Raw genomic sequence first — 10,560 nt, 5'->3', positions numbered from 1 at the left:
GGGGCGGGAGCGAGGCCTGGACGCTGTAGGAGGGAGGGGCTCTGGCATCGCGGGGTCAGGGGTGCTTTGAGGGCGCTGAGGGTTTTCCCTGGTTCCCCGGTTTCCTTACCCGGAGTTAAGGAGGGAGAAGCCCAGCCCTGGCTGCGGTCGGTGTCGTACGTGCACTGGAGGCGGAGCGGGCACGGGGTCTTCGGGATGCTGGGGCGGGAGGCACCCAGCTCCGGCACACCCAAGTCAGATGGCACGGGGCAGGGTCCTGGGCGGCACCCAGCGGGTCTCAGAAGCCCACTTTCACACTCGCAGTCTGGCGTCCCAGGGGCTGTACATCAGCATAAGCTAGAGTCTGCCTTTTGACTTTCCCTTTAAAGCAGAAAAAGGAGAGAAGAATGACAAAAGGAAAGAAGGATTAAACCGATCCCTCCCTGGTCAGCCGGCTCCCTGCGCCCTCTGCCCTGGGAGAGAGGGGCTGCCAGGTCCTTGGGTATCTGCGTCCAGGCCCGCGGCAGGTCACCGCCCCCCACAGCGACCGCGGGACACGAACGCTGGACGTTGAGGGGAGGGCTGCTGTTGGCCGGGGAGACGGGGAGGAGGCGTGGCCTCGAGGCCGGGCTCCCTGCCTCACTGGCCCGTGCGCTTGGGGAAAGCAGTGGCCTCCTCACCTGTGAAACGTAGAGAGTGATACAGCTCGTCCCGCTGCCCCCTCGGGGACCGGGAGCCTTTCCAGCTAGTGCTTCGCAGCCTTTCCTCAGACTGACCGGCCAGCGGCATGGGTGGGGCCCGGCCAGCGGCATGGGTGGGGCCCCGGGGCGGGGCCGGCGCCAGACCCAGGCCGGGTCTCCTGCTGCCGCTTCTCCAGGTCCCCGTGGAGGGCGGAAACCCACAGCGGGTTCTAGCTGAGAAAATACTCCCAGGCTCATAGAGGCATTTTAGTCCCAACCTGAGGCTCGGAAAGACTCCCCGCCAGCACTGTTTTCCGAAAATCGGCAATGAAAGTAGGTTTTTTCCTTATGAGGTAGGTAGGGGAAGGAAAAAGGAAGCCCTTATCGCAAGAGTCTCGGGTGAGAAGGCTGGGAGGGGGGCGCCTGAAGTGTGACCCTCCGTGTTTCTGTCCTTTCCTCTCTCCGCAGACCCCCTGGCTCCCGCGCCACCCCCTCCGGTAGCAAAAACGCCCAGTGTGCTGGAGGCCTTGAGCCAGCAGAGCAAGCCGGCGCAGCCCGGGCTCCCGCCCAGCAAAGCCCCGCCGCCGCTGCCGCCGCAGCTGCCCAGCCGCCTGCCCCAGAAGAGGCCTGCTCCCGGGTAATGGCCGCTCCTCTGCGTGCCCGTCGGGCCGGGCCAGCTCGGCCGTCCTTGCTTCCCAGGGGCACCAGCCCCGTAACTTCACCTGCTGAGGTTTCTCTGAACGTTTGAAATCTTCCTTGTCTCTACTACGTGACCCCTAAGGTCAAGTGTTAAATAACTAAGTGGTTATGCTTCAGGTGTCTAAAAAATAATCAAGAATGTTTAAAATGCAAAAAATTGCATACCGATGTACATCTTAAATCCACATAATGAATTTAGATTTCCGTTCAGTACAGACACCAGGATTTGGGGAGTTTAAGTCCTCAAGACACGAGGCCTTTAGGTCTTATTTGTTGGTCGCTCACAGGGTTATCTCGACTACATGGACCCTCTGTAGTGCGGGACATGTATTTCCTACAAACAGGGACATTCTCCTACATAAACACAATACAACCAGCAAAATCAGGAAATTAACGTGGATGCTACCTTCCAAAACTCAGACTCCAAGTTTATTTAGACACACATAATACCTAAATACCGTCCTTTACTACAGAGGAATCCAGTTCATGGCTCTCAGTCTAGATCTTTATGGTGGAAAAATGGTTCCTTTTTAGTGGAAATGATATTTAGAAGCCAGGATCTGGGTGCTTAGTGTCTTCTTTGCTGTTGGAGTGTCACTGCACTCAGGCAGGCCCTTTGAGTGGTCAGAACTGGGGACACACACACACACACACACACACATGTGTGTGGAGAGCCGTTCGGCCCTTGCTTGTCCCCATCCGTCTCTTCTGCCCTCCATCCCCTCCCATCATATGTCAGGCCCCAGTTGTGTGTCTGGCTCTGTGCAGAGAACTGGAATAGGGTTCCTCTCGGCTCATCACAGACATTCTTTTTTTTTTTTTTTTTTGCGGTATGCGGGCCTCTCACTGCTGTGGCCCCTCTTGTTGAGGAGCACAGGCTCCGGATGCGCAGGCCCAGAGGCCATGGCTCACGGGCCCAGCTGCTCCACAGCATGTGGGATCTTCCCGGACTGAGGCACGAACCCGTTTCTCCTGCATCCGCAGGCAGACTCTCAACCACTGTGCCACCAGGGAAGCCCATCATCACAGACATTCTTGTCACTTGTCCTTACTTTGAGAGTTGACAGAACTGGTGTCACACCTTTTGCAGGTGGAAATGCCAACTCACAGAAACGCATTTATCCAGGCCCACCCGGCAAGCCTGAGTTAACAGACCGCTGTCTGCCAGCCCTGGGAGCCCCTTACCTGCATGTCCCATCCTGTGGTGCTGGGACGTGCCGGGCCCGGGGTTCATGGGGCAGGGGGTGCTGAGCCATGTCAGTCACGGTGGTTAATAGGCAGCAGGGGTCACAGAGTACAGAGGCATGGATAACGCGGGCCAGTGGTGCTTGGACAGGTCCTGGCAGAGCCACCAGGGCCCTCGGGTTGATACTGCCCCACCTGACATAGGAAGAGACTCAGGCCGCGCGGGGAGAGGACAGGGCACATCACAGCTAGAGCTGGTTGGTGGTGCCCAGTTTCCAGCCCAGACCTGGGGCATTGGCAACAGGCTCACATGGGACAGGAGAGCTTCAGGAGAAGCCTGGTTTGGGAATCGGGAACCTTCGATCTAGCACTGCCCTCTGGACCTCTCATTCTTCCTTTTTCCAAAAAAAAAAAAGAAGAGGTAGTTAGATGGCAGTTGATGAAATCAGGTCACAACCATTTTCAACTTGAACACAGGTCCTTTAGGAAAGGGAGTGAGGCGGAGCGGTAACGTGTCTTGCAGGCCTCGGGCACCAGTGAATCTATTTTCCCCTTCTTTGTAGGCCTGACAAGTCAAGCCCACTGATCAACAAAGGCCAGCCAAGAGGACCTGGTAATTATTCCATGTGAAACTGGGTTACTTTCTGCTGGGTCTCGGGGGCAAAGTGGAGGGTGTTTACAGCTGTGGTGAACCCCTGGGTCAGGCCCACTGTCCTGCCCTGGCAGCCACCCTGCCCTCGCAGAACCTCTGGCGCCCCTGCTCCTGGGCTGCTCTGTCCCACGCCCCGCATTCCTGTCCCCCTCTGCCGATGGGGACAGGGGTGTGGGGGAGCCCTGGTGGGGTCTGGGAGTCAGTGGAGGAGGTTATGGTGTCTGCCTCACTCTGTGACACTTGCAGGCCGGCACACTCTAGGGAGGTTGTATGGAAGTCACAAGGTTTTTTGGCCTTTAGGGGACTTTCCCTCAACAGTTAGGAAATGTCAGGCAAGTTGCCTTGTGGCTATGACAGACAGCGTTTATGTCGTTTCTATCACATGGTGTTGACTGAGGGGGCATATTGTGAAGTCCGTTCATTTTGGCCCTAAAGCAGTGGATCTCCCTGGGACAGAAACTCTGGGTCCTCTGTCCAACGCCGTGGTCACGCAGCCCCCGGCACCCATGCCCAGGAAGTCACAGGCGGTAAGCGGACGAGCCCCTTCCTTTCTGCCTCTTTGCCCTGGCCAGGAGCAGGTGGGTTATCGTTCAAGGGCTCAGAGGAAACTCTCCCTCTTGCCCTGGTTGGGGTGGGAGAGGCTTCTTCCTGGGCACTTGGTCCTTCGGATCGGAGCAGGATGCAACCCAGAGCCCACAGCCAGTGGGCTGGGCCCTTACGGCTCCAGGACAGGCCCCCACGTGCCCACCAGGCACCGGGCCGGCCCGCTCCCTGCTCTCTTCCCTCGGCTGGCCTCCTCCTGGAAGTCCCCCTGCCCCAACCGCGCTGAGCCGCCCATCTTGACACCCGTGGGCTCCCAGGCCTGCGGGCGGCCCTCGGGACCAGTTGGAAGCAGAGTGGCCCGGTTCTCTGCGCTGGAGCGGACGCTCCCCACACACTAAGCTGTGAGCCCTCTTCTCCCTGACGCAGACCAAGCTGAAGCCCAAGCGGGTCAAAGCCCTGTACAACTGCGTGGCCGACAATCCCGACGAGCTGACGTTCTCCGAGGGGGACGTGATCGTCGTGGACGGGGAGGAGGACCAGGAGTGGTGGGTGAGTCGGGCTCGGGGGTCTGTTCCCGGGCGGCGCCCACTGTGCCCCGCGTGCCTCAGCTGCCCTTTCCATGCACCCACTTCTGAGTGGGGTCCTCCCTCGTCAGGGCAGACGGGCCATGTGGGCTGCAGTTTGCAGAGCACACCTGAGGATTTGAGATGAGGCCCTGGCTTTCTCGGTGGTGTCTCCTGCCCAGCGTTGCAGGCTTGGTGGAGTGGGGCGCAGAGGGAGAGCTGACCCGGAGGGCAGAGATGCTGGGTGTTGGGCTGGTCCTGAAACCAGCTGTGGCATCCGGGTGGGAGCTGGAATGGGATGAGCGTGGCGCTTCCCCTGATGACCCTGAGTGTCCAGCCCCGGCCAAGGTCAGGCTGGGTGACCTTGAGCAAGGTGGTTATGTTGCTAAGCCACAGCCAGCTCATCTGAGAAAGGGCGGTGACACAGCACTGTTGCAGCGACGGGCACGGTGGCCCCCAGGGAGAGGTGGCTGTCATAAACTGGGCAGTCATGCAAACAGCTCCTGCACGCCTGGCAGTGTCTGCCACCTGGGGGCCGCTAACGGCCCAGCTCCGGGGCTTGAGCTCAGATATCAGATGGGTCATGCTTGCCATCAGGGCGCAGCCAGGACTCACGGAGACAGCTGCGCTCTCTCAAGGGCGAGGGGTGTTGGTCAGAGTCCCTAGCCAGGCACCCTCCTTGGTGAGCTCTGTGTTCTCTCTCCAGGGCCTTTGTGAACCAACTCGGGGCCTGGCACCGCCTCTGGCATGGCTGGTTCAGGGGTCTTCTTGTGGCCTCTCCCCTCGAGGGGTTCAAGTGCCTGTGGGTCCAGAGCCCCCTCCTCCGTAAGCCTTGCTCCACGCAGCGCAGTTGACGCCGCAGGCGGCAGAGGGGGTGGCAGCTCCTGGTGCCCCTCAGTGCCCATCCAGGGCTCTGCCCGCCCGCTGCCCGCATGGCCCTGAGACAGGTCTGGCCTTCACACTTGTGTACAACCCACCACAAGGATGGGGCTCCAGCCTGACACCAGGCTTAGGCGTCTGGAAAACACCTGTTCATTTCAAAAACTGGCAAAATCAGAAAGCTATAAAGAAAGTAAATGCTGTCTGTAATCTCAGGGTATCCCCCTCACACACACAAAAATAATAATTTAAATTTTGGTGATTTTGTTTTAGATGTTTATTTAACTACTTAATTTACATCGTTGAGATCAGACCTGAGGTATAATTTATATAATTTTCCCAGAGCAAAAGTAAATGGATTTACTGAAGTCTTAAATGCTTTGACTACATTTGGGCCAACTCACATTTGCCACTTTCTGTGACTTGGCAGCGCACAGACTTCTGACATTGTTTCTTCATCCGTTTAAAAACAAAACCAAAAAGGGAGGTCGGGGTGGTGGTCTGATCCTGTGCTGCCTGCCCGCCCCCCCCACCGAGACCACCAGGACCGCGGTGGGGCGTGCGTGCAGACACCGACTCCCCGCGGATAGGAGTCCCTGCGGGTAGTAGGCCGGCACTATTTGAGACGGGAGCGAAAGGAAAAACAGTTTAGATGTTGTACCCAAGTAATTCTTTCCCAGAAGAGATTCTTCCCCAGAAGAGATTCTTCCAAACACATCTTTTTTTTTTCCTCCAAATGCTGTAATGCCCTTCAAAGTTTCCAACATTTGGAATTTGTGTAACAACGTAACCTTTTATTCATTTCAGATCGGCCACATCGATGGAGATCCCAGTCGCAAAGGAGCATTTCCCGTGTCATTTGTGCACTTTATTGCTGACTAAATTGCTACTGAACAAAAATACATCTTTTTAAAGTTATGTCTTGTCTCATTATTGGTACCAAAACTCTTGCCAGATAACCTGTTTCATGAAGTGTATTGTACGGTAGCCCATTTTCTCTAAGGCCACTGTTCTGCTTTAAAAACTCAAAGGCAATTTATATATATCAATGAATTGTTTTTATAATTCGTGTTTTTCATGAAACATTGCTACACTTTTATTAGGAACAACTGAATTTCCAAAAGGTGAACTGAAAAGTTATTTTAACTAAATAATGAAGATTCTGAATCTACAGCATTAGTTGAACCTAAAAATGTTTTGAGTGTGGGAAAGAAATTCGTCCTGTTTTTCTTGGCCCACTTCTGGGGTTGGTGACCTTCAGCACAATTATTCTTTTTAGGAAGCCAGGAAATTGTTGCTTTCAAAGTCCATAGCCAGCCCGCACTCTGCATAAAATGCTTCAGTTCACCTTTAAAGACTTTTTTTTCTTTAAAGATACCTTAAAGATTTCCTTTGAAATCCACCCAATGTTTATTGGAAATGTATACATAAGCGTACTTTCCAGCCCTGGTGTGTGAGGTTGCAACTATCAGTGTATCCTGCATGTGTGTGTAACCTGTTGTGAACAAGCCTACTTGACCCGACTACAGATGGTTTATTATGGCATATGTCACAGCAATTAATTCAGTTCCAGATTATATTAACTGCATTTCCTGAATCTGGTTAAAAACTAAGGATGATGGACTGCGAAACAGTTCTTTAAACTAGTTTCTACACTTTAGGTGTTTGGGATTTGCCTTCCTGAGCCTCCCTCGTCATACAGCTAGAGTACCGTGGTGCAGACCGACCCCCCCCATATTACCACAAGACTTGCAGTTTCCTATCGAGTGTACCACTGCCTTCCCTTTCTAGCCCAAGAGAATGTCCACTCAGTTTAGTGTCTTGTATTTATATAGTATACCAACAGGAATGGTAGTTACACTGTCTTGAAATTTAATCTGTCCATTTGTTTGTAATCAAGAGCATATCAGAAATCTGTAGGTCCCAGGTAATAAAATACTCTCAAACATCCCAGTTTTACTATTGAAGTCCATCGTATCATTCTTAAGCTACTGGGGGTGGGGGGATTAGGTTGTATATGATAAAATCAAAAATTCATTAGTTTAATGAACTTGACTATCATACCTCTATTTAGTAATTGTGTAAGATTCATGGTAGGTATATCGGAAATTTTGGCACTCTTTGAGAATAAATAGGCATATGATGACCACTTAGATTTTTACCCAAAGTGAAGGAGCAAATTTAAAAGAGGCTTGGAAAGCAAGGAGACGATGCTGTTAGTGTGTTTGTTATGATGGTACATTTGATTGAAGCAGCCTGTCTTTATTATGCAAGACTCTTGTAAGTATAGAGCTTTTTTTTTTAATTGCATTGTATTTTTTCATTGTTATTATAAAGGGAGACAGAATAAACTGGAATGTTTTATGATGTTGTATGGCAATTTGCCCTTCAGAGTTCTGGGAAATAATGTGTTAGATCTGTAATTAAAGTCTTTTTTAAAAGCACTACATCTGTTTTCATTAATTGTTAATTTCTGGTTTTGAACCCTTCATTTAGTTAATTCTCTCATAGATTTAAGAAAGTAAACAGATGTTTTGCACAGTGTACTTCCTATGTATATTTTAATACAACGCTCCAACATCTGTATCTTATGATCAGCCTTTTGACTACTTGGTGCCAGCTGTATAAGGAATTAAAGTTGATTCGTATCAACATTTGAACACCAGTCCCAAACTAATATATCAGGTTCACTGGTACATAAATATCTAGGAAATATTTTTCCAATCTACAGTTTGGTGGTGCTGTTGTGCAGTAATTAATACTACTCTTGCCAGAGGAGAAATTATATTAACTTCCCTACTAATATCCTTTCCTAGTTATTTGCTCTTTGCAAATTAAAAAAAAAAAAAAAAGTGAGAGAAAGGAAAACATTGTAGATATCTATTTATATTTAAAGTTTACATTGTCATGAACTTAGCTGCAGGATTCTGGCATTTAGCATGCCATTCTCCACCAGATCTGACTTCTAGGGATGGCGACTCAGAAATCTGTCCACAGACTAATGGTTACTGTGTGATCTGTGAAGGGGTGGGCGGGTACCACGGTCCACAGGGTGGATACTGTCTGAGATGTATGATATTCAGTTCATTCACTTGATTACTTCGGTCTAGTTGCAGCGCAACTGTATATATTGTATAACCTAAATCAGTTCTTATTTTCATTGTCCTAATTAGAGCATGTTTAATAAGTTTACTCTTCTTGTTAGCTAATCCTTTGACTGGAAAAAAATAAAATACTTTTAAATGGACATGGTGTTTTTCATGTTTTTAATCTTTAGTAAAGCACTACATATAAAAAGTCCTTTAAAAAATACACTAGCCTACTGAACGTGAGATTCTTTACAGTGTGTGACTTGTAACCTGAGCAGTAATCTTTGAAGGTTTTATTACGTCTAATTACCCTGAAGATGATTATTGCCGTTTACCAGCATGTCATCCTGACCGACAGTATACTTTTAAAGTTTTCCTCTTTGTGACTTGAGTTGGCAGTGTCACCTGCCGGTGCTGCAGGATAGATGGCCTTGGTCGTCCTCAGAAAGTTCTCCATGTTCATTCATCACCGAGGGCACTTCTGCGACACGTAAAGGTTATTAAGCTTATTTGTGTTTAAAAGCAACAAATGACGTTGCTTTTTTAGTCCCAGTAGGTAGGTAACTTCATTGAGAGTTAACTCACTGTTAAATAAGAAACATTTTAATAGAAAAACAAACGACTGATATTTTATATATTGCGTTTCTTCAGAAAATCTAGAGCAAAGGATCGCTCATATTTCCAAAATAGTTCACCACCACCGCAGAGTGAAAACAGAACTATTGAGAAAACAGCTGAACTTGCAGGTGAAGTCTGCTTCCCCTTGATTGCAGAATTCAGGGTTTCTCAGATGTCAACACAGAGTCAAATGCAGTGGATAAAACTTTGCAGATTGCTTGTGCTTGTTCCTACGTTAAGTGAAAAGATACAGTAAGAGTTCATAAATCGCTTCCCGGAGTAAACGTGACCCTCCTAACGCCTCTCCTAAACCTACACGTCACCAGTTTTGGAAAGCCCCGGACACGGCCTGCCTGGGTCACCGTGTTCCTCTGCCCCTCAGGAAGTGCACGCGGTAACACAGGACCCCATGGCCTTTGGAAGGGACCCTCACGAGTCAGAACAACAAGGTATGGAAAGGCGTGGCTCTGCCCTGGAGGACACACCGCTTTCCCTCACCAGCTTTACACCTGCTCCTGGCCTAACAAACAGCTCACAGCCTGCAGGAGGTCTGGCCCGGCTGACCTGGGGCCTGATTGATATACTCATTTCTCCTGTTATGCCAGGTGTTTGCTAGGCACATGGCAGAGAGCATCTCTTCAGCCTTTGAAAAGACTAAACAGTCTCTGGTTTTGCCACTTTGTTTGATGAATTATTAGAATAATAACCAAGGAGGCTGAAAACCTCACCAGGCTGTGGCACTGGTAAACCCACAGGTTGTATTCTTCGTTGCTCGCATCTGTGGTCTTCAGAGCCAATAAGCTTTTTCCTGCCCCCAGACCATCATCATAACACACCATCTGGATGATTAAATACAGAGCATGCCGATGCAAAACATCCTGCAGAAATCAGGGAAAAGAAAGACCATGCTAATTTTATATGTTTCTCCATTCGTATAATGCATTTTCCTGTGCAGAATTTATCATGAGATTTTAAACTGAGCATATCCATCCATGGATCGGGCAGAAAGGAGTTTCACAGATTTTTCACCCAAAGGGACATTCTAGGATGCTCAGTTATGGGCCAATTTGCCTTTAGGATCATACCTTCCTACTTAAGTTCTAGGAAGATAGAGTGAGATGATCTAAGTTCACAATCCCATCCTCTATGCCCAGCTTCCAAGCTGATGCCTGCTCTGAATTGGCATGGGGTCCTAAGCTGAAAATGCATTAGGGGACCAGCCGGGGGAGGGGAGGGGAGGGAAATGGCTTGGGCCCTACACTCACAGAAGCAAAAGCCCCTATTCATTTACCCTAGGAAACTGGTCACTTTTAAGGCCAGGTGCCAGAAATGTTTACAAACCAACCACTCTGCAAACAGAAGCAGACCTAACTACAAGAGGGCCCTTCCCGGCCTGAACTCCCCAAAAGCTAAAACACATTTTCCCCCTTAATTACTTACATACTGATCTGACGTGGATACTTTTATACCATACTTGGAAACTCCCATAATAAATTCTTCCTCCAGAGGAACAAAAGGCAACTTTCCATCCTGCTTTAAAGTAAAAATAAATTACATAATATACATTTAAAAAAATTATGTTTCATTCCTAATTCTGATTAGTCAATTTTAGCATCTGGCCATCACAAACCCAAACCCTTTAAAAAATGTGGGGCATACAACAGCCCAGCAGG

At 49.8% G+C, this 10,560-nt stretch overlaps 2 protein-coding genes across 4 annotated transcripts in view; one reads left to right on the top strand and one right to left on the bottom strand.

The window, feature by feature from the left end:
- ASAP2 (ArfGAP with SH3 domain, ankyrin repeat and PH domain 2) overlaps positions 1–8,432 on the top strand; it is a 162,402-nt gene extending 153,970 nt beyond the window's left edge. The window contains exons 24-28 of one of the 2 annotated variants that reach the window (XM_007456938.1): positions 1,128–1,296; positions 3,107–3,156; positions 3,634–3,722; positions 4,165–4,287; positions 5,988–8,432. In XM_007456938.1, coding sequence (XP_007457000.1) covers positions 1,128–1,296; positions 3,107–3,156; positions 3,634–3,722; positions 4,165–4,287; positions 5,988–6,062 — 506 coding nt within the window. In that variant the 3' untranslated portion in view covers positions 6,063–8,432. The remainder of the gene's footprint in view (positions 1–1,127; positions 1,297–3,106; positions 3,157–3,633; positions 3,723–4,164; positions 4,288–5,987) is intronic. The other variant, XM_007456939.1, reaches the window with a different exon arrangement.
- A 613-nt stretch (positions 8,433–9,045) lies between these two features.
- The window catches only part of ITGB1BP1 (integrin subunit beta 1 binding protein 1), a 7,402-nt gene continuing 5,887 nt past the window's right edge, over positions 9,046–10,560 (bottom strand). The window contains exons 4-6 of one of the 2 annotated variants that reach the window (XM_007456936.1): positions 10,328–10,420; positions 9,616–9,765; positions 9,046–9,117 (exon numbers count right to left, since the gene is read on the bottom strand). In XM_007456936.1, coding sequence (XP_007456998.1) covers positions 9,046–9,117; positions 9,616–9,765; positions 10,328–10,420 — 315 coding nt within the window. The remainder of the gene's footprint in view (positions 9,118–9,615; positions 9,766–10,327; positions 10,421–10,560) is intronic. The other variant, XM_007456937.1, reaches the window with a different exon arrangement.

This window comes from Lipotes vexillifer, unplaced genomic scaffold (assembly GCF_000442215.2).
Source record: "Lipotes vexillifer unplaced genomic scaffold, Lipotes_vexillifer_v1.1 scaffold390, whole genome shotgun sequence".
Taxonomy (NCBI): Eukaryota; Metazoa; Chordata; class Mammalia; order Artiodactyla; family Lipotidae; genus Lipotes; species Lipotes vexillifer.
This window is presented reverse-complemented; position numbering and strand designations above follow the sequence as displayed.